The sequence below is a fragment of the Cucurbita maxima genome, unplaced genomic scaffold (assembly GCF_002738345.1).
Source record: "Cucurbita maxima cultivar Rimu unplaced genomic scaffold, Cmax_1.0 Cma_Scf00029, whole genome shotgun sequence".
Lineage (NCBI taxonomy): Eukaryota > Viridiplantae > Streptophyta > Magnoliopsida > Cucurbitales > Cucurbitaceae > Cucurbita > Cucurbita maxima.
This window is the reverse complement of record NW_019272045.1, coordinates 1,263,884-1,285,927: the sequence shown is the minus strand read 5'-3', so window position 1 is coordinate 1,285,927 and position 22,044 is coordinate 1,263,884. Positions and strand designations below refer to the sequence as shown.

Below are 22,044 nucleotides of genomic sequence, written 5' to 3'. Positions count from 1 at the left end.
ACCAAAATGATATTTTAACGATGGAAATGTTGGTCACAAGTTAAACAAAAAAGATTAATTTTAAAATTTATTGAAAGTATAAGGACTAAAATGAAAAAAGTTTAAAAGTATAAGGACCAAAATGATATTTTATCGAGATTTACATTATTTTAGTTATATATGCTTGAAGATGAGTCCACCATGAGCTGCAAAGAATGGGGCAAAAACCAAAGCCTCAACAGCCATGAGCTTGATGAGAATATTAAGTGAGGGACCAGAAGTGTCCTTGAGAGGGTCCCCGACTGTGTCACCTATTACAGCTGCCTTGTGAGCCTCTGACCCTTTGGGACCAAGGGCTTTAGCATGTTCACTTGCTCCCGCCTGCATTTTATCGATCGAAACCGCTATAAGTGTACCCGTTGACTCTACAAAAAGCATGCTCGAAGTAGTGCTCGACTTTTTATTAGTTTTTTCAAGAGCGTTTGACTTTTGAACTATGATTATCTTAATTTTTACACGTCTTCTAAACCCGCTCTCCAGAGCTTGTTACTGTGTAATAGCCCAATTCCACAGCTAGCAAAAATTGTCTGCTTTGATCTGTTATGTATCGCCATCAACCTTACGATTTTAAAACGTGTTTGTTAGAGAGAGGTTTCCACATTCTTATAAGAAATGATTTATTCCCCTCTCTAACCGATGTGGGATTCTACAATCCACCCCCCTTGGGCACTAGAGTCCTCACTGGCACACCATCCAGTGTATGGCTCTGATATCATTTGTAACAGCGAAAGCCCACCGCTAGCAGATATTGTCCCTTTGGCTTGTTACATATCGTCGTCAGCCTCACAGTTTTAAAACGCACATATTAGGAAGATGTTTCCACATCTTTCTAAGGAATGCTTTATTCCCCTGTCCAACCGATATGAGATCTCACAATCCACCCCTCTTGGGGACCGCTGGCATACCGACTGGTGTCTGACTTTGATATCATTTATAACAATCCAAGTTCATCGTTAGCAGATATTGTTCGCTTTGACCTGTTACATATCGTCGTTAGCCTCACGGTTATAAAACGTTGGTTTCCACACCCTTATAAGGAATGTTTCATTCCTCTCTCCAACCAATGTGAGATCTCACAATCCACCTCCTTCAGGTCCCAGTGTCTGACTCTGATAGCATTTGTAACAGCTCAAGCCTACCACTAACAAATATTGTTCGCTTTGGCCTGCTACGTATCACGCCTCAGCCTCACGATTTTTAAACGCATTTGTTAGGGAGAGGTATCCACACGCTCATAAGAAATGCTTCAATTCCTTCTCCAACCGATATGGGATCTCACATTCCGTTTCTAGAAGTTTTCTCAAACACGACTTTCACTTAAACTTATTGAAAATGGCTCTTCTTTTTAGAGAGACGAAAATTTTAGCACTCGGGTCAAAATCAGATTAGGACATCGAAAAAACGCTCACAAACACGCTCGAAGTGAATCGAATGGGAAAAGATTCAGAAAAGTAATGATAAAAGGGGGTGGAATAGAGCTTACCTCAATGTACTTTTTTGCATTATCCCAAGCCCCACCTGTGTTTGAAGCAGAGATAGCAACCTAACAAAAGAGACAACTTTAGCCACTCACTTATAGTAAAGCTCATGATGAATGCCACCAACAAGGCTTGTTTTTCAAGCAAAGGTTCTATAATTCAGAGCTACCTGCACGCCAGAGACAAGGGAACCAGCCAGAAGGCCAGCAAGAGTCTCAACTCCAAAGAATGTTCCAGCAATGAGTGGTGTAATCAAAACCAAAGCACCCGGAGGGATCATCTCTCGAAGCGACGCGTCGGTCGATATCTTGACACAATTTGCATAGTCTGGCTTTGTCCTGCCTTCCATCAGCCCCGGGATCGAGTTGAATTGTCGTCGAACTTCCTCAACCATCTTCAACGCTGCGCTGCCAACGCTCTTCATTGTCATGGCTGAAAACCAATATGGGAGCATTGCACCTACTATCAATCCAATGAAGACTCTCGGGTTCATAACATTGACGGTTTCGATGCCTGCTCGGCTCACAAAGGCGCCGAACAATGCAAGGGAAACAAGAGCTGCTGATCCAATGGCAAAGCCCTGCCATAACATATGAAACATGGTTCTTTTTATATATATAAGAAACCGAGCTTTTATTGAGAAAAATGAACGAAAATAGAAACGTGCACCTTTCCTATGGCTGCGGTCGTGTTTCCTGCAGCATCTAAAGCATCCGTTCTCTCACGAACCTCATGGCTCATTCCAGCCATTTCAGCTATTCCACCTGCATTGTCACTTATAGGTCCATAAGCATCAATGGCTAGACCAGTGGCAATGGTGCTAAGCATTCCCAAAGCAGCCATTGCGATACCGTACATGGCTGCCAAGCGGAAGCTCACGTAAATTGATACAGCGATCGAAAATATGGGAATGATGACGGATTTGTATCCAAGAGCTAATCCGAATATTACATTTGTTGCAGCTCCTGTTCTACAAGAATCAGCCACATCCTGTACTGGACTGCACACATCAGATTTCATTTCAGATTCATTTCAAAGAATATATTGCTAAACTATACCAAAAAGTTTACGAGGTTAGCTCGAAAATTATCACGAGAATCAAAAAACGTGGATTTGGGATCTACTATTCTTGTGAGATCTCACATCGGTTGGAGAGGGGAATTAAGCATTCTTTATAAGGGTATGGAAACCTCTCCCGCAGATACGTTTTAAAAACCTTGAGGGAAAACCCAAAGAGGACAATATCCCCTAGCGGTGAGCTTGGACTGTTACAAATGGTATCAGTGTCAGACATCGGGCGGTGTGCCAGCGAGAACACTGGGCCTCGAAAGGGGGTGGATTATGAGATCCCATATTAGTTGGAGAAGGGAACGAAAAATTCTTTATAAGGGTGTGGAAACCTCTTTCTAGCATACGCATTTTAAAAACCTGAAGGGAAAATCCGAAAGGGAAAGCCTAAAGAGGACAATATCTGTTAGTGGTGGGCTTGGGCTCTTACAAATGGTATCAGAGCCAGACACTAGGCGGTGTGCCAAAGAGGATGCTGGGCTTCGAAGGGGGGGTAGATTGTGAAATCCCACATTGGTTGGAGAGGGGAACGAAACATTCTTTATAAGGGTGTGGAAACCTCTCCCTAGCAGACGCGTGTTAAAAACCTCGAGGGAAAGCCCGAAAGGGAAAGCCCAAAAAGAACAATATCTGCTACATGTGGGCTTGAGCTGTTACAAATAGTATTAGAGTCAGACACCGGGCGGTGTGCCAGCGAGGACGCTGAGCCTCGAAGGGGGGTGGATTGTGAGATCTCACATCGGTTGAAGAGGGGAATGAAGCATTTTTTAAAAGGGTGTGGAAACCTCTCCCTAGAAAACGTGTTTTAAAAACCTTGAGGGAAATCCCGAAAGAGAAAGCCCAAAGAGAACAATATTTGCTACAGGTGGGCTTGAACTGTTACAAATAGTATGAGAGTCAGACACCAGGCGGTGTGCCAGCGAGAACGTTGGACCTCGAAGGGGGGTGGATTGTGAGATCCCACGTCGGTTGAAGAGGGGAATGTAGCATTCTTTAAAAGGGTGTGAAAACCTCTCCCTAGCAGACGTGTTTTAAAAACCTTGAGGGAAATCTCAAAAGAGAAAGCCCAAAGAGAACAATATCTACTACAGGTGGGCTTGAGCTGTTACAAATGGTATTAGAGTCAGACACCGAGCGGTGTGTCAGCGAGGATGTTGGGTCTCGAAAGGAGGTGGATTGTGAGATCCCACGTCACCTCTCCCTAGCAAACGTGTTTTAAAAACCTTGAGGGAAATCCTGAAAGAGAAAGCCTAAAGAGGACAATATTTGCTAGCTGTGGGATTGGGGCGTTACAATGCTAACACCATGTCGAGTACCATAAAACTCAAAAGCACGAGTTGATAAATAACGGCTCGTTTAAGCATCAGGAACTGATATTTCACCTGTAAGCATTGCTAGTGTAATATTCAGTTGTATATCCAATGATAAGTCCTGCCCATAATCCTGTCACAACACAGAAGAAAAGGTGCCTGTATTTGGATGTAACTATAGTCAGCATAAAGACTAATATTCATGGGACAAAACAAACTCTCGTGATCGACAATGTCATACCAGTTCTTAACGACCTTGTCGTTGCCAAAATCATAGAGCTTGAATCTCGAAGGTAAAGCGACAAAGCTGACCAGAGCTGCTCCGGCTGTCATTAGCACGGTGGAGATGAGAAGTTGTCGCTTTAACGACGGTTCGATTTCACTTACTTTCTTAACCTCAACGAGATCGGTTGCAAAAAGTGTAGTTATTAAGCAAATCACAATGCCCATTGAGCTTATAAGTAGAGGGTAGGACATGGCTGCATAGTTATGTGTGAAGCCGAACGACGATATCGATGCCACGAAAAGTGCAGCACAGGTTGATTCTGCATATGATCCAAATAAATCAGATCCCATTCCTGCTATATCTCCTACATTGTCACCCACATTGTCAGCTATAACCTGGAAAATAAATAGGAGTGAATGATTACGGTGTTGAGGATTGTTGAGAGGGAGTCCCACATTGGCTATTTAGGGAATGATCATGGGTTTATAAGTAAGGAGTACATCTCCATTGGTATGAGATCTTTTCGGGAAGCCCAAAAGCAAAGCCATGAGAGCCTATGCTCAAAGTGGACAATATCATACCATTGTGGAGGGTCGTGATTCCTAACATGGTATTAAAGTCATGCTCTTAACTTAATCATGTCAATAGAATTCTCAAATGTCGAAAAAAGACGTTGTGAGCCTCGAAGGTGTAGTCAAAAGTGACTCAAGTATCGAACAAAGGGTGTACTTTGTTCGAGGGCTCCAGAGCAGGAGTCGAACCTTATTTAAGGGGAGGCTGTTCGAGGGCTCTATAGGCCTCAGGCGAAGCTCTATAGTGTACTTTGTTCGAGGGGAGGATGTTGGGAGAGAGTCCCACATTGGCTGATTTAGGGAATGATCATGGGTTTATAAGTAAGAAATACATCTCTATTGGTTTAAGGCCTTTTGGGGAAGCCTAAAGCAAAGCCACGAGAGCTTATACTCAAAGTGGATAATATCATACCATTGTGGAAGGTCGTGATTCCTAACATGGTATCAGAGCCATGTCAATAGAATCCTCAAATGTTGAACAAAGACGTTGTGAGCCTCGAAGGTGTAGGCAAAAGTGACTCAAGTGTCGAAAAGAGGGTGTATTTTGTTCGAGGACTCTAGAGAAGGAGTCGAGCCTTGATTAAGGGGAGACTGTTCAAATGCTCCATAGGCCTCAGGAGAGACTCTATAGTGTACTTTGTTCAAGGGGAGGATTGTTGGGAGAGGAGTCCCACAAAAGCAAAGCCACGAGAGCTTATACTCAAAGTAGACAATATCATACCATTATAGAGGGTCGTGATTCCTAACACACAGTGCTCAAAGAGTACTATAGAAAATATAGTGGTAGGAAGAATATATAGACATTACAGCAGGATTTCGTGGATCGTCTTCCGGGATATTCTTTTCGATTTTCCCGACAAGATCAGCTCCAACATCAGCTGCTTTTGTGTATATGCCACCCCCAACTCGTCCAAACAACGCCATTGAAGAACCTCCAAGACCGTACCCGGTGATAGACTCGTATAATCCTTCCCAATCATCGCCATAATACAGCTTAAACAAATTGATGGAGGCATATAACACAAGGAGGCCATTGGCAGCTAGAAGGAATCCCATGACAGCACCCGAACGAAAGGCGATAGTGAATGCTTTTCCAATGCCTTTTCGTGCTTCTAGGCTCGTTCGAGCGTTTGCATAAGTTGCTATCTTCATTCCAAGGAAACCGGATAGAACTGAGGTGAGAGCGCCTAGGAAGAAGGCAATTGTGCTGAAGATGGCATTGGCTAGAGCTGGTTTACACATCTGTCCCTTGTTGTATGTGCAAGGTTCACTTTTGGTGCTGAAGCTCTTGACTGAGCCAAGGAACAGAAAAATAATGGCTCCAAATGCTCCCATGAAGACAACAAGGTACTTGTACTGGGTGAATAAAAATGAGGTTGCTCCTGAAAGCAATGAACAAATAATTCATATCAACATGAAAGACATCAAACTCATTCCTTGTCGTGTCCCCGTCCTAGATTCTTAAAAAATAACTATCACCATAACAGTGCCGTGTTAGGATCGCATGACAACGCACATACTGGATCTAGATGAACACAAAGAACAGGAGAGAGAAAATGCAATGAAAAATATTGGCTAAAGGTTTATATCGATGACTTTAGCTATGTATAGCAAGAGTTGGAATTTTTAATGACAGTTGATGTAACGATCTATGCCCAGGATTCGGTACCTAATGGCCCTGATATTCCACTGCAACATGGTCAGGTTACTTACTCATTGGTTCTAAGAGTGAAGGTTATCCCTACAGACCAACACTATCCCCATAGACCAATATGAGTCCTTTCGACATATTTTATCCTCACTCACATGCATCCCAAGAAAATTTTTAGGAGTTCCCCTGCTCCAAGCAAAACACGCTTAACTATTGAGTTCCTATGATTAAGCCACCGAAAGGGATGGTGCACCTTGTTGGTATAAGTGTGATATCCCACATTTGTTTGGAGAGGAGAACGAAATACCCTTCACAAGGATGTGAAATTTTTTTCCTAGCAGACGCGTTTTAAAGCCTTGAGGGGAAGGCTGAAAAGGAAAGCCCAAAGAGGACAATATCTGCTAGCGGTGAGCCTGGGTCGTTACAGTTAGTATTAGAGCCAGACACCGGACGATATGCCAATGAGGAGGCTGTTCCCCGAAGGTGGTAGACACGAGGCGGTGTGCCAAAAAGGACGTTGTTCCTCGAAAGGGGGTGGATTGGGTGGTGATCCCACATCACTGGGCCCTGAAGGGGGGTTTATAAGGGTGTGAAAACCTTTCCCTATCAGACACGTTTTAAAGCCTTGAGGAGAAGCTCGAAAGGGAAAGCCCAAAGAGGACAATATTTGCTAACGGTAGACCTAGGTCGTTACGGTTGGTATCAGATCCAGACACCGGACGATGTGTCAGCAAGGAGGCTGTTCCTCAAAGGTGGTAGACACGAAGCGGTGTGCCAGTAAAGACGCTGGCCCCAAAGAAGGGTAGATTTGGTGGTGATCCCACGTCGATTGAAGGGAGTGGATTGTGATATCCCACATTTGGTTGGAGAGAAGAACGAAATACCCTTTATAAGGTTGTGGAAAGCCTAAAGACGACAATATCTGCTAGTGGTGGGCCTGGGTCGTTACAATAGGTAGTAATCCTATCCTTAGGATCGCTCTCATTGAAATGTAGTCTCGGTTCATTCACGTCTCCCTCATTTACTCGTGCATCACACTCGATGTCCAAACGAAAGTACGACTTCCACAAAATGAGATATGAACAAAACTTTTAAAAATTGAAAGAAAAGCAAAGAGACTTACCAACAGAAATAGCCTTCTGGATTTCAGCGCACTTGGCGACAACCTCAAAATCCTCGAAACCTTCCTCATGTCCAGTTTCAATCAAATTGTTCTCCTGGCTTTCATCATCAGCATACCCAGAAACCTTAACCCTTGATACCAAAACCCATTGAAGAAAGGCAAATCCAATACCAAGCAAGGCAGCTGCAGGTATCAACAGCTGTATTAGACCCTCACTCAAGCCACCCATTTTCAGAACAATAGCCAATTCGGGCTTTGATGTGCACAACACTTTGGTTGATCGGCTTCTGTGGAATGTAACTCTTAAGTAATATTAATGGTTTGACTGGAATTATATCTATGGAAGAGGCGGTTTGGTTTGGTTACTTGTTGCGCTAACCTTATTGTATTGACTTAGAAAAAAAAGGTTGGAATTCAAACGGAGTTAACATGGTTGCTTCGTTGCAAAGCTTTGTTTTGATGGGTTTCTAGATTTGTATCTATGACGTTAGAGATGGCTAGAAATTGGATGGAAAGAGATGTTCACGGGACAGGACGGGATGCGGGACAGGAAAACCTTCCTCGTCCCCATCATAACGACGTCTTCCACGTACAAAAAAAATGTTTAAACTTAGTTTTACCTTAAATATTATAATTGTAGTGTTGGAGCCTTAAATATTGTAATATTTAAGTAATAATATTTATAAGAAATCCTTTTAACTCTTGGTTTTTCGACTTTGGGCTTGGTGGAACGGGGTGAGACGGGAAAGTCATGAAAATGTAATTATAAGACGAAGAAAATAGAATTGATTTGTTATAATATGTATTAGAAAGAAGGGAGGACGGTGTGGGGTGGGAATACAATCTCTATCCCTGACTCTGTTTATCTAACAGAGAGAAATCTCTCCCCACTTTCTCCTTCATTCTTCATTTAAACGGAGATTCTCACTTCATACGGGGTGGGTCTTCATGAGTATCGACTTTGTATGGAAAATAAGCATCCATTTAATAGGGGATTCCCACTTCATTAGGTGAGTCTCCATGAGTCTCAACTCAGTGGAGTAAATAGACATCCATTTAATCGAGGAAACCACTTCATTCGAGGTGGGTCTCCATGAGTATCGACTTCGTAGGGAAAATAGGCATCCATTTAATTAGGCGAATCTTGACATAGTGGGGCAAATAGACATCCATTTAATCGGAAATCTCACTTCATTCGAGGTGGGTCTCCATGAGTCTCGACTCCGTATGGCAAATAGACAACCATTTAATCGGGAATTCTCACTTCATTCGAGGTGGATCTCCACGAGTCTTGGCTCCATAGAGTAAATTAGACATCTCTAGACAAGATCGACAATGAATGGCGAAAAGTCAAACTTTTGCAACTTTCAAAACCAGATCAAGTTGAATTTCAAAAATATTATTTAATGAAAGCATAAAAACTAAAAAAAACTGAAGGTTCAATGACTTCCTTCAACAACTTCCTTTCCTTAGCATTTAAGGTTCATTCATGTCTAATTTATTGTCCACTTGTACACAGTTATTCAAATCTATTGCAACTTCTGGTTGTGATGGAAGGACAATCATCGAGGTGAAATATCGATACGATTCTATTATATAACAATTCAATCTATATTTTTATAAAGACATTCGATTTCTAAACGATTTATCATATAATTGCACAAATATAGGGAAGGGGAAAGTTTCCGAGGGTGCTTTGAAGAACCTCGACCGCCTTAGACATGCCATGCTTCTTCTTTCATGTCCAGAATCGGCTACGAGCATCCCATCCTTTCGATTTTTGAGAAGAAACTCAGCAAGTTGTTCGTTCCCGACTTTGCTGATATTCTAGAGGAGACTGTTGTGCTCTCAAGAGCTCATCTAACGTCTGATTCAACGAGCACCTGTCGAGGAAAATGCAGACAGGAAGTCAGTGATACGAAAACTCTGTAGTTCAACTTGTACGAATTAGATTGAATACTAACCGCTTCCCGACATTCTTCGACACTGAGACTCATCGTATAACAGTGCCAGTGATAATGTTAAGGCATAGGTTTCAAGGATGCTGCAGAATTCATTTCTTGCTGTTGGGGCTGCAATGCTTGGGTGGCCCATGATGGCAGAGGAGCTTGCAGTTTGAGAGGAATGCCTGTAATAGGGTGCACAAAATACAAGCTTTCAGCATGAAGCTCATGGCTATCATAAATTTTTCCATTCCACTCCGTAACACCTTCATATTTCACATCTCCTACAATAGGAATTCCAAGATATTGGGAGTGAAGACGGATTTGATGAGTCCTTCCACTCCGAGGTCGTGCTCGAATCAATATCTCGTCCTTCCGAGCATCGATATCTATCAGAGATTTTGATTGGGCTACAATTGTTTCTTCTTCTTCTTCTTCATCTTTTCTAGATTCTGGAAGTTCCTCTTTGGTGCTTTGCCCATTTACAGACAATACTTCAAAAGAGGTTTCCATGTCTCGGACTACCGAACCGCCCGGTAAGGAGCGACCCACATCAGCTGCAGCATAGACACGCCAGACTCCGAACTTTGACCTTCCATGACCAGATTTGACAATGATTTTTTTCCATTTTGGAGCCGAACCAACGCAGAAGGCAATATATGATTTTGAAACCTTGTGGTCAGTAAATGCCTTCACTAATTTAGAAGCAACTTTATGCGACTTCGTTATAACCATCACTCCGCTTGTGTCACGATCGAGACGATTGGCAAGATGAAGCTCTGGCAGACTGATTTTGATCTCTGCATATAAAGAATCCGGGCAGAGGACAATCCGATAAATCGAAAGTGATAGAATAATCGAAAGATTACATGATATCATTTTAGACAAAAGTTTAATACTTCAGATACATTCAAGCAGATCTCTCTTCAACAACCAGGATATAGCTAAACCATTTATATCGACTGTCTAATGATCAGAAACATTGCTATTTTTGGCAATGTAGGGAAAGAAGCACCAAACAATTACACAAATCTTAAGTAAATGTACACATATCAAACTCCCAGACAACTTTACTGACATAATTTGATGAGATAAACTAAAGGCTTATTTGACAATTTAGTTGAAAAAACATAGGTTTGTTTTAGGTTTTTATGTGAGATCCCACGTTGGTTAAGGAGGAGAACGAAACACCTTTTACAAGGGTGTGAAACCCTCTCCCTATCAGACGCGTTTTAAAAACTTTGAGGGAAAGCTCAAAGAGGATAATATATGCTAGTTGTGGGCTTGGGCAGTTACAAATAGTATTAGAGGCAGCACCGGACGATGTGCCAACGAGAAAGTTGAGTCACCGAAGGGAGGTGGACACGAGGCGGTGTGCTAGCAAGGATGCTAGACCTAAAGGGGGTGGATTTGGGGGGTCCCACATCGATTGGAGAAGAAAACGAGTGCCAGAGAAGACGCTAGGGCCTGAAGAGGGGTGGATTGTGAGATCCCATATCAGTTGGGGAGGAGAACGAAACACCCTTATAAGGTGTAGAAACCTCTCCCTAGCATACGCGTTTTAAAACCCTTGAAGGGAAGCCCAAAGACGGCCATATCTTTTAGCGGGCTTGAGTCGTTACATTTTCTCTCTCTCCTTAAAAACCATTAGACGACAACTTTTCATGAAAAATACAAAAGGGATGAGAATTTCAGAGATTTCGTTCTTAAACAGCTTAAAACAATGAATACAAATTCCAGAAAACAGTTCATTGATACAATTTGTTAGACTTCCATTACATTTATCTATTAATTTCACCCAATTTCAACAATATTAATGCACAAAAGTTTAAAGAAATCAATGCCCGAGATCTGTATGGAATAAATCTTTCAAAACTATCTTTAAGAACAATTCAACACTTATATCTTCATTCTTTGCAGCTTCGTCCATATTTGAAAATCCATTGAAAGCACATTCTAATATCATTTTACAATTCTTCAAACGAAAGCAAATCAAAAGTTGCACTTACACCATTCCAATCGATTATCAAATACGAAAATTTGAGTAAAATTGAATTCAACTTGCCAAGCTCATGTTAAAATCTAAATCTGTCTCAAAAAAATTCTAGCAAAGAGTTAACATAGGCAGAGAATTCTAGTACCTCCACTCTGCGCACCAGCCATAGCCGAATCGCCGAGAAAACGAGGAACAGAGCCCAAAACGCTTTCACAGTATACCCCTTGAGTCTTATTGACAGCAATGAGCCACTCATCCTCGTATATAACATCGCAAGCTGACAAAGAAAATAGGCTGGATTTAGAGCAGGCAGCCATGGCTCTAGCGAGCTCCAAGTTCTTGGAAATCGCCGGCAATGGAGGCGAGAGTGGTACCGGGTAATTCTCTCCGGTCACCGGCTTTGATGAGTCCGCCATGCTATTGGTGACTGGCCTGAATCTATGGAAGCGGAAGGGTTTTGGGAATTTGGCGAAGGATTTGTGGGGAATTGAGAAGAGAGGCTGAAGTGTAACGACGAGGGCCATTTTTGTAATTAAAAGCTATTTTAGTCCCAAAATTCAATTATAAAAGCTTCTTAAATTTATATTTATTTTATCCTAAATTTTTAAAAATTATAAAATTAAGTCTTTTAGTTTTTATTTTTTAAATTTAATCTAACTTATTTTACACTAAATTAAAAATTTTAATTTGTCAAATATTTATTATACACCAAATTAAAATTTTAAAAATTTATTAAACAATTTTAAAAATTTAAGGACTAAATACTATTTTTTTTCTAAATTTTTAAGTTTTTTTTTTATTTTTTTAATAATTAATATATGTTCAAATTAGCATTTCTTTTATTTTAATTGATCAAATTTATAAATAAAAAATATTTAAAAAATTTATCAAATTTTCTCTTTGATTTTAAATAATTAGCTTAAATTTTAAAAATATTTATAAAAAATAGATAATAAAAAAATAATATCACAAGTAAAAAGTAATGTTTATTAATCATGGGTTATATTTTTTTAAAATATTGCTTTTATTTTTATAATTTATAATTTTAATTTTTTTATTTTTATAATTGGGTTAATAATTAAAATGTTTTAATATTTACAGAAATTATAATAAAAACAATTATATATTTTTTTTAATAAAAAAAATTGAACTGGTAAACAAATAAAATAATTTTGCCACCCCCACGCGCGGAGTATATGAACAAATCTTCGAAGAACCTTTTGTGGAAGATAGAAACACTCGTCGAAATTATTCTCTGGCGGTAGCCCTCAGAATTTAATCAACGAGCAGGTGGAAGGATTTCTATGATTCTTGAAATCACATTCAAAATTACCTATTTTACTTCAATTGTTTATAGTATTTCTTTGAGATTTGGTCTCATCTCTTATCTTCTGTGTTTGTTTCAATCGAAAAGTTCGTTTCCGCGGAGAAAATCTTGCGTTTTCGAAGCATTTGAAATCGCGTGGATTCTTGATTATATCTGCTTTTTTCTGTGTAGAAAACATCTTAGCATAAAATTTGCAGTCGTGAAGAATTTGGTTTGTTCTGAATTTTTGCTGTTTTGTTCGTAGGTTGTTGCGATTTTGAAGTGAGGAGAAAATATTTAAGAGAAAGGGAGACAGCGGAATCGAGGAGATTCATGAGTTCGTCTTCAGTTATAACTCCAGAAGATGTGTTGGAGTCGCTGATGAATGATGGTACTATCGATTCTCTTAGGTTGAAGATCATCAACCAGCTCAAAGCCAATGTCAGTCTCGCTTCCTCCATAATTATGTTTTAATTTCTTTGGGTTTCAAATTGACATCATTGAACTGATTCAACTATGTAATCTTTAGCTCACAATTAAACACATTTGGGATGCTTGTTTTGAGATTTTGATAAGCCTAAGATTATCAAGTTTGGGTGAAATAAGTTGTAGAAACTGATGGAGAAGGCCTAGATAGTTGGTCGCATTAACAAACTTGTAATCTTGGTAACTCACATACCAAACATTGGTTTAAGTTATTGAGGAACTTGGAGCTATGTCAACTGAATCATTCTCTCTAGTGTTCTTAGGAAGTAAAGTTATACATTATCTCATTGGGGTGTCAATAGCTGATAGAATCTACACACTTATATTGTGAATTCATGGCTTTTCTGTTTGTAAGAAAAATTGTATGTTTTCTTGAGATTTCTTTTGTTCTATTAGTTTATCTAGCAGTTGTTTGAATTTGGATTTCATAATGTGATGGAATGGTCTTTGAGCCGTTGTTTTCGGGCTGCGCATTTGGCGAGTCTCTCTAATGTGTATTTTCCTTGTTGTAGGAGGAGCTTAAGAATACCACCATTAAAATGGTAGAACAGAGCAAAGTCCTCAACACCCCTGGGGCAGAGAAACAGACCAAAAGAGAGTTATTTGATGCTCTTCGACAGGAGCTCGAGTCAGTATTATCTCTACTTTATTGTTTAAATGTCTCCTCTCTTCTTTATACACGTTTTCGTGAGATGAACTGAACACGAGCAGGCACTTAAAACTTCATCACAGCATGTAATTTAAATTTGTTGAAAGGATTGCACACTTGGTTTTTAGTTTTCCATCTTGTGAGGTCTGTGGTTGAAGCATATTCAAGTTACTACAAATAAAATATTTGAATAAGCATGAGTCCCGAAGAGAGTTGTTTGTTTCCATCAGGAACAAAAACTTTGTTAACAATAAATTCTTGCAAAATAATTGAAGAGAATACAACATCCACAAGCTTTAAAAAAAGCAGATTATGTATCCTCGTATGTGTTGACGGTTTCAGAATGTCGTACCACGTCTGGAATGTTCATGATGATTGTCTGTTTAAGAGAATTCCTCTATTTCTCTCTCTCCCCATTTTCTCTTTTTCCTTACTAAATTGTGCATCTAAGCGAACAAAAGTCTTCATACATGTTTAGGTTTCTGATAATTTTACCACTCTTGGATGTTATGCAGAGCACCCGTGCTTGAGAAAGCCTCTAAATCTGTTTGGGAATTGATCCTGGACAACAGTGGATTGGGCAAAGAAATAAATGACACAGTCGAAAAAGTATTTTGTCGATTGAGTGGCAAGGAACCTCCATTGTTTCCTCCTGAAAACGGGGATATCCCATCGGTCAAAGAAACTGAGAACGATAAAGGGAAGGAAAAAGAACCTGAAGATGATTATCACAAGGAGAAATCACAACCTCTTAGGAAAAGGAGTTTCATTGACATGAATGGCAAAGACGAAAACAATGTCGTAGATGGAGCTGGAGAAAATCTAGCTGCAACTGAGGAACATAGTAGGTCACCTTAGTTGAGTTTGAAGACAAAAACAAGTCATGAACCATGCTAGGATGGCAGGTCTTGCAGGTCTGTGATCATTAGTTCGAGTTTTTCGTACTTAATCTGCTGAGTATGGCCTGTCAAACACAAATGAAATCCGACACTATGCACGCTGCACACGCAATTGATGGGAGTCCAAAATTATGTTTGTGTGGATGTATATGAACACTTCCATGATCTTTAATGCTCTGGTTAGGAAATAGGACAGTTAGTGGTTAAAAAACTAGCTTTTGTAGCCTAATCAATCCATGTCAATGCTATGAAAAACAATACAAATATTGATTGGCGTTTTTGTGCAGTATTCAGTAGATTACATCACTGATTAAGTTTTCAAGAATCTGTTCTTTTTTCCTGTTCTGTTGGCAGTGTTGCGTGTTGCTCTGATTTGAATTAGATTTGAGTGTTCCAACTTTAATTTAAACCAGATTTCAGTGGTGGTTCAAAGGCAGACTGGTTGGTTTATAGGTCTAGAGCCAAGAGGCAAATTTTATTTGGAGTCAGGGCCTTGTGCAAGCTCTACATCGAATGCCGTTATGACAGATCCTTGGAATTTTTTTGTTTAATTATGTACTTAACGCTGACTTGTCTTCTTTGAGTTTTTCGTCCGCAGCTTACCTCAAAGTTTTATGGTTTAATTGTGTACTTACGCTAACTTGTCTTCTTTGAGTTTTTCTTCCGCAACTTACCTCAAAGTTTTATGGTTTAATTATGTACTTACGCTAACTTGTCTTCTTTGAGTTTTTCTTCCGTAGCTTACTTCAAAGTTTTAAAATGGATAGGGAGAGCTTTCCATACCTTTGTGAGAAAACTCTCTCAAGGTTTTAAAACGCCTCTACTAGAGGGAGAATTTCATACTCCCCTTGTAAGGAAGCTTTTTCTCAAGGTTTTAAAACGCCTCTACTAGAGAGACGATTTCATACCCTTGTAAGGAAACTTTCCATCTTGGGCTTTCTCTCAAGGTTTTAAGATGCACCTTATGCAAGGTTTTAAACGCGTATGTTAGGGAGAGAAGGTTTTCACGTCCTAAGGAAACTATCCTTCCTTAGCTTCTCTCTCTCCCCATTTCGTCGGTTTATTCCTCTCCCTAACCAAAGTAGGATCTCATATTCAATTTTGTATCTATCTAGTTCATGAATTTTAAAAAAATATCTAATAGATATTTATACTTCCAGTTTTTTTTTTTTTTTTTAAGAAAGTGTCTTTAAACTTTTGATTTGATTGTGTCCCGTGAATATAAAAAATTCTATCGAACATGAAATTAATATAACCTAACCTACAATATACTTTTAAAAATATTTAGCACACAACAATTAAGTTGGACAACCCAACCGATGTAGAATTATCATTCATCAACAGTTGGGACATGAACAGTCCAAAGAAGCTTCTTATTACACACTGAAAAGAGAGAAACAGGTCTAAAAAAATGATGATATTAATAATTAAAGCCTCCCTTCATCAATGGAGACATTTAAATAATACACTTTTTCAGTAGTTCTCATCATAAATAAAGTAATGAAGAAACCGAGATGGATACTAACTCTAAAGTATGTATTCTTCAAATATGAAAATTTTATTTTTCCTCAAATGCCAGGTTGAATATCTGGCTGTACTCATCCACAAAATGAACTTCAAGACCTTCTTTCACATTTGAAGCAAGCTCATCGAAGTCCCTCCTGTTTGCTGAAGGGAATATTATTGTCTTTACCCCACTTCTTCTTGCAGCTATTGTTTTCTCCTTCACCTGTAAGAACAGCATAGGAGAGGATAAGCAATTTGAATAATACGTTAAACGATCGAAACCGACGAAATGGACTTAAAACCAAACCGAAATTGGCAAAATTTGTCTAACTCGAACTCATGGACTGCTTTGTTGAGAATTGTTGGGAGGGAGTCCTTCATTGGCTCATTCAGGGAATGATCATGGGTTTATAAGTATGAAATACATCTCCATTGGTACGAGGCCTTTTGGGGAAACCCAAAACAAAGCCATGAGAGCTTATGCTCAAAGTAGACAATATCATATACTACTATCATACTACTGTGGAGATTCGTGATTCCTAACATGGTATCAAGAGTAATGCCTTTAACTTAGCCATGTCAATAGAATCCTCAAGTGTCAAACAAAAAAATTGTGAGCCTCGAAGGTGTAGTCAAAAGTGACTCAAGTGTCGAACAAAGGATATACTTCGTTCCAAGGCTCTAGAGGAGTCAAGTCTCGATTAAGGGATGGTTGTTCAAGGGCTTCATAGGCCTCGGGGGAGGCTCTATAGTGTACTTTGTTCGAAAGGAGGATTCTTGGAAGAGAGTCCCACATTGACTAATTTAAGGAATAATCATAAGTTTATAGGTGAAGAATACATCTCCATTGGTATGAGCTTATCCTCAAAGTGGACAATATCATACCATTGTGGAGATTCGTGATTCCTTACCTAATCTTTTGTTTTATACTACTTCATAAAATCAAATCCTCCTAGGACTTTGATTTGATTTAAGCAGTATTTTCTAAATTTAGGACGTTGGCATGAAAAGGAGATTATAGCAAAGTGCTTAGAACTCTTCAACTTACCCCACCAATTGGAAGAATTTTTCCAGTCAAAGTTACTTCTCCAGTCATGGCAAGATCCTTTCTGACAGGCATCTTCATGGCAAGTGACAACAGAGATGTTATCATGGTGCAACCAGCACTTGGCCCGTCCTTGGGCGTTGCTCCAGCAGGAACGTGAAGATGAAGCTTGGTATTTGCAAAAAAGGGGTTATCTGGTTCTTTTTCGAGCAATATTGCACGGGAGAGTGTGTGAGCAATTTGTGCACTTTCTTTCATGACATCTCCAAGCTGCCCAGTTAGATGAAGCGCCCCTTTCCCATCTCCTTGCTCAACTTGAGTAGTTTCTATGTAGAGAGTGGAGCCTCCCATGGCGGTCCAAGCAAGCCCCATCACGACTCCGACCGGTGTCTGGTCATAAATTCGGTCTGCATGGAAAACTGGTTTCCCCACATAAACAGATAGATTTGACGAGTCAACAAGGACTTTGTCAATTTCTTTGGTGACTTCTGATTCATCCTGCCAAAGCCATGAAAAATTCAGGACATGAACTCAGACATGGAGCAAGGACATGACAACTATGGTAGCGACATTGCTCAAGATACTCCAATTCGGTTAGATTCTAAAGTCCAGCTATATTTCACATGAACAATTAACTTATATTTCATAAATACCTTGGCATCCACAGGTTGATTGGGATGCGAATCATCGGCTAGAAGATCACCCGACATATTCGATTCAGCCTTTTGTTCTTGGCTACTTACTTTGATCAATTCACTATCACTCTGAATTTCACTTCCACTACTGTTTTGACTCGATTCATCTACAAGTTCTAGTTTCTCTTCATTCGATTCAACAACCTCCGCTGGTGCAGGTTCATCTGATGCTCCTTGTCTTACAAGCTGAAGAGCAATCTGCCACATTCCAAATAAAATTATATGGTAGGTTCCTGCTTTTTTATACAATGGCAAGGTTCTTTATACGATTCAGGCAACAGCTCCAAGATGTATCACAGAAAATTCAAACATGTACAATTGGTTTAGCACAGAATATATCTTCTGATGGCTTCTCACAAGATTAATCTAAAAGCTGAGTTCTTTCACAAACCTTACGATAGATCTTTTCAATGTGCTTCTGGAGATTTCGGACCCCTGCTTCTCGGCAGTAGTTTTCGATGAGACCAAGAAGGGCCGCATCAGTCACTTCGACCTGAAATTAGTTGGAATTATACATTTTCATGGTATCCTCTAGTTATAGGTGCCTCAGTGAGAGAGAAAGGAAGAAACAGACCTGTTCAGGTTTAATACCACACGCCTCGCGTGTAGCTTTCTCCAAGTAGTCTCTTGCTATGTGCATCTTCTCATCGGTAATATATCCAGCAATGGCAATGACTTCCATTCTATCGAGAAGAGGATTCGGTATCATTTCAACAACATTCGCCGTGCAGACAAAAAGAACCTGTAATAGACATTTGAAAATGGTAAGCTACTTTTAGTAAACCTTGTACCCCAACTTCACATGCCAACTTCCACTTAACCGAATTCTACCAAATAAATCTTATGACCGACAGAGAAATTTATCACCTTAACCCACCTTTGAAAGGTCAATTGGAACATCAAGATAATGGTCCAAAAAGTTAGCATTCTGCTCAGGATCAAGAAGCTCCAACAAAGCACTAGCGGGATCTCCAGCATGACCTCCTCTTCCAAGCTTCATGAAGCAAGATACAAGATAAAAAGAATACCAAAATTATCAAGTCTCGGTTAAAATTGTGTCGAAAGACATATTTTCCAAGGAATATATCAAATGAACAATAGACTTTGTACTCGCCAAAGAATATATCTAATGAACATTAGACTACGTCTGAACAAGGAAATTCAGGTACATTCTTATAATATATGTCTGCGTGCATGCGTTGAAAGAGAGATGTTTTAGAATCAATCAGACCATTAGACCTCCAAATACCTTGTCTATTTCATCAATCAGGACAAGAGGATTAGCAGTTCCAACATTTTTAAGACACTGCACCATCTTTCCTGGCATTGCACCAATATAGGTTCGCCGATGACCCTGGATGCAGTTTTGCAGTTAGAGAGTGTACATGCAGTAACTTAACAGCTGTACAAAGATACAGGTCAAAGAATAAGCTTAAGTACCTTAATTTCAGCAACATCAGCTAATCCTCCAACTGAAAATCGGAAGAATTTACGATTTAAGGCCCGAGCAATTGAGCGACCAATGCTAGTTTTCCCCACTCCAGGTGGACCAGAGAGACAAATGATTTTTCCTGTCATGTATTAACTCACTTGTCAACAAACTAACAAGTTCAAAATACAAGTATTTGTGTCTTTAAGATGAAAAAAAAACTTAGTTTTTTTTTTAAAAAAAAAAAAGAAAGATAAAAACAGTAGCTAGTTGTCATTGACATATGTCACAAACTATTGACCAAGTCTTTTTATTTCAGCATCACCAACTATTGAGAAATAAAGAATAATAATCAAGCATGATTCTGCCACATCGTTTGCCTGAATATCATCAAACATCTCAAAGAAACAAGGCTGATTTTATCCATCAAAACATAGTTATCAAGAAAGACATCAGCAAGCCAGCAAAAATATGAAAGAAGATAGTCAACATGCATGGAACGAGTACTTCTTTATCATCATAGCACATATTTTTATCCACAATCAGAAAACAAAAAGGCACAAAAACCTTGTGAAGTCCCTCTGAGCTTTCCAACGGCAATAAACTCGAGGATTCTTTCCTTGACATCAGTTAATCCATAATGATCTTCATCTAGGATTTTTTGTGCACCGAGGACATCAAAATTCTCATCACTGCAGTTGTATAATGTAAATTAAGTGAAAAATGTCTCAATCTCCATCATTGCATCAGCAATCGTAAGTGTGTACTGCAGGTACAGAAGTTCAAATTCATAAACCTGTAAACTCCCCAAGGAAGTGCAGTCAACCAGTCCAGATAGTTTCTTGTAACATTAAACTCACTCGAACTGGCCTCCAATAGCTGCAGTTTTGTAAGCTCTTCTTCTATGACTTGTGCCACGTGTGGGGGACATTTGTCTTTGTTTGGTTCAAGTCTTTCCCTAAACTTTGCTGCAGCCGAAATAAAATACTATAATCAATGATAAAAAGATCAATGAAAAGCAAAGCCTAACATCATCACTCCAGACTGCATCATTATATTGAAGCTACCAACAAATTACCACCATAACATTTAAAGGATAGGAGTACAACTGAATTCATAATTAAGCATGCACCCAGAAATTCAGGACCCTAAAATGATTAATTTTTCGAACTTTCAACATACAAACTCATTTGAGAGACTTTATAACCCACTCACATCTAGGGTCATCAACCCCTTGCAGACATCTTCTTAGTGGTTTATTCAATTAAAAATTGATTTGGTTCACAGAAACTCTCCTGCAATTTATATCAGGTATATATACAGACCAAAATAGAATCCATAGCTCGAAAGTTTTAACATGGGCTCACTGAGAAAAGGCTAACCTGAAAGAGCTGTTTTGTCATCTGTCTCAAGTCCAAGCTCCTAAACATAGACATTCCAATAAACTGTCTCAAGAGTTTGAAACAAGAGGAAAGCCTCGCTCGTAACAAGTAGCTAGTAAGTGGACTATATTAGCAGATCGGTGACCATGTGATGAAAGTTGTACAAACCTTTTTAATGGCTTTAAGTTGCTCGTTCAATAAGTAACGACGTTGTTCGCCACTTATTTTCTCCTCAATCGCCTTTGCTATAGATTCCTATTTTAACCATTTAAAGGATAATATCAGCAAGCCCAATCGCCTTCAATATATTAATAGGAGGAATATTTGTGAATCGAATTCAAAATTATCAAACATATATCCGTCTTTCTATCATTCTTAGCATATTGATAAATAGCACCAAAAAGTGGGAGTTGAAAGGAAATGGATACTTGTGAAACTGTAAAGTTTTTCTGTCCTCATTCTTGTGTAAAGAGAAGCGCATAGATTGGGACTGGAGCCACTAGGCTCAAGAGTATGCTATTCTTTTAGACAACCTCAGTCATTAGGAATTAAAACATATTCATGTAGAATCTATTTTAATTATAATGAAAATTAAAACCTCTACATGCATTTTCACATAGCAATAGACTAGTCTTATAAATTGTTCAAAATGTGAAATTATCAAGAAAACTTTCACAACATACCTGAATCTTGTTTATTTCCATCTCCTTCTTCAATAACTCAAGTGTAAGTTTTAATCGTTTATACACCTAAATCAGAGGAAGAAAAAGAGTATGAAACAAATAGAACCAACGAAATAAGCTGCAATGTTGATCGATGCTAGAATGCAACAAGTTAAATCTATGACAATCATATCTATTAAGACATTTTTTTTGTCTTAAAAATGTATAAAAATATATCTTCCCAGGGATGTCGCACAACCCAATGTATCTACCAAGAGTTTTAGAGTCTCAAAATATCTTCTTACGTCTAATTCTTCAAGCACCTCCTGGCATTGTAATTTATTTGCTCCAGATATTGCTGCCCCAAAATCTGCTAATCTTGGAAAATTGAAATCGCCAATATGCTGCACCACAGAAAAAAAGAATAAAAAAAAAGTATCCTGAACAACCACACATTACATATGACTAACCCTTGAAATGTAAATGGCGTCTGTCAAATATCTACTTACATCTAACTGTTCAAGTATGCTTGGATTATTTTTCATGTTTGGGATTTTTTTTTTTTTTTTTTTTTTTTTT

At 39.1% G+C, this 22,044-nt stretch overlaps 4 protein-coding genes across 4 annotated transcripts in view; 1 reads left to right on the top strand and 3 right to left on the bottom strand.

Moving 5' to 3' along the window:
• Positions 1–67: 67 nt before the first annotated feature.
• LOC111465445 (pyrophosphate-energized vacuolar membrane proton pump 1-like) lies at positions 68–7,696 on the bottom strand. The gene is made up of 8 exons (XM_023109826.1): positions 7,468–7,696; positions 5,501–6,075; positions 4,137–4,516; positions 3,968–4,054; positions 2,187–2,517; positions 1,687–2,097; positions 1,523–1,582; positions 68–360 (listed from the first exon to the last, which is right to left on the bottom strand). The coding sequence occupies exons 1-8, from the start codon at positions 7,694–7,696 to the stop codon at positions 154–156; spliced, it is 2,280 nt and encodes a 759-aa protein (XP_022965594.1). The 3' UTR covers positions 68–153.
• Positions 7,697–9,032: 1,336 nt separating this feature from the next.
• LOC111465599 (RNA pseudouridine synthase 1) lies at positions 9,033–11,918 on the bottom strand. Its single transcript, XM_023110067.1, has 3 exons — positions 11,552–11,918; positions 9,432–10,210; positions 9,033–9,350 (listed from the first exon to the last, which is right to left on the bottom strand). Exons 1-2 carry the CDS (start codon positions 11,820–11,822, stop codon positions 9,489–9,491), a joined length of 993 nt encoding a protein of 330 aa, XP_022965835.1. The 5' UTR covers positions 11,823–11,918; the 3' UTR covers positions 9,033–9,350; positions 9,432–9,488.
• Positions 11,919–12,598: 680 nt separating this feature from the next.
• Positions 12,599–15,066, top strand: LOC111465686. The gene is made up of 4 exons (XM_023110196.1): positions 12,599–12,696; positions 12,978–13,153; positions 13,711–13,826; positions 14,363–15,066. The coding sequence occupies exons 2-4, from the start codon at positions 13,046–13,048 to the stop codon at positions 14,703–14,705; spliced, it is 567 nt and encodes a 188-aa protein (XP_022965964.1). The 5' UTR covers positions 12,599–12,696; positions 12,978–13,045; the 3' UTR covers positions 14,706–15,066.
• Positions 15,067–16,049: 983 nt separating this feature from the next.
• LOC111465425 (lon protease homolog 1, mitochondrial) overlaps positions 16,050–22,044 on the bottom strand; it is an 8,115-nt gene continuing 2,120 nt past the window's right edge. Inside the window, exons 7-20 of the mRNA XM_023109792.1 lie at positions 21,771–21,869; positions 21,487–21,552; positions 20,972–21,058; positions 20,804–20,843; positions 20,218–20,389; positions 19,989–20,113; positions 19,433–19,563; positions 19,242–19,346; positions 18,870–18,986; positions 18,567–18,734; positions 18,384–18,485; positions 17,951–18,190; positions 17,301–17,795; positions 16,050–16,475 (exon numbers count right to left, since the gene is read on the bottom strand). Coding sequence (XP_022965560.1) covers positions 16,305–16,475; positions 17,301–17,795; positions 17,951–18,190; positions 18,384–18,485; positions 18,567–18,734; positions 18,870–18,986; positions 19,242–19,346; positions 19,433–19,563; positions 19,989–20,113; positions 20,218–20,389; positions 20,804–20,843; positions 20,972–21,058; positions 21,487–21,552; positions 21,771–21,869 — 2,118 coding nt within the window. The 3' untranslated portion in view covers positions 16,050–16,304. The remainder of the gene's footprint in view (positions 16,476–17,300; positions 17,796–17,950; positions 18,191–18,383; positions 18,486–18,566; positions 18,735–18,869; positions 18,987–19,241; positions 19,347–19,432; positions 19,564–19,988; positions 20,114–20,217; positions 20,390–20,803; positions 20,844–20,971; positions 21,059–21,486; positions 21,553–21,770; positions 21,870–22,044) is intronic.

Coding starts and splice junctions, on each gene's coding strand:
- LOC111465445 (XM_023109826.1), bottom strand. CDS start 7,696: ATGGGTGGCTTGAGTGAGGGTCTAATACAGCTGTTGATACCTGCAGCT. Junction 4,055..4,136: donor GACAAGGTCGTTAAGAACTG/GTATGACATTGT, acceptor ATCCAAATACAG/GCACCTTTTCTTCTGTGTTG. Junction 361..1,522: donor ATGCAAAAAAGTACATTGAG/GTAAGCTCTATT, acceptor GATAAAATGCAG/GCGGGAGCAAGTGAACATGC.
- LOC111465599 (XM_023110067.1), bottom strand. CDS start 11,822: ATGGCGGACTCATCAAAGCCGGTGACCGGAGAGAATTACCCGGTACCA. Junction 10,211..11,551: donor GGCTGGTGCGCAGAGTGGAG/GTACTAGAATTC, acceptor CTTTATATGCAG/AGATCAAAATCAGTCTGCCA.
- LOC111465686 (XM_023110196.1), top strand. CDS start 13,046: ATGAGTTCGTCTTCAGTTATAACTCCAGAAGATGTGTTGGAGTCGCTG. Junction 13,154..13,710: donor TCAACCAGCTCAAAGCCAAT/GTCAGTCTCGCT, acceptor TCCTTGTTGTAG/GAGGAGCTTAAGAATACCAC. Junction 13,827..14,362: donor GCTCTTCGACAGGAGCTCGA/GTCAGTATTATC, acceptor GATGTTATGCAG/AGCACCCGTGCTTGAGAAAG.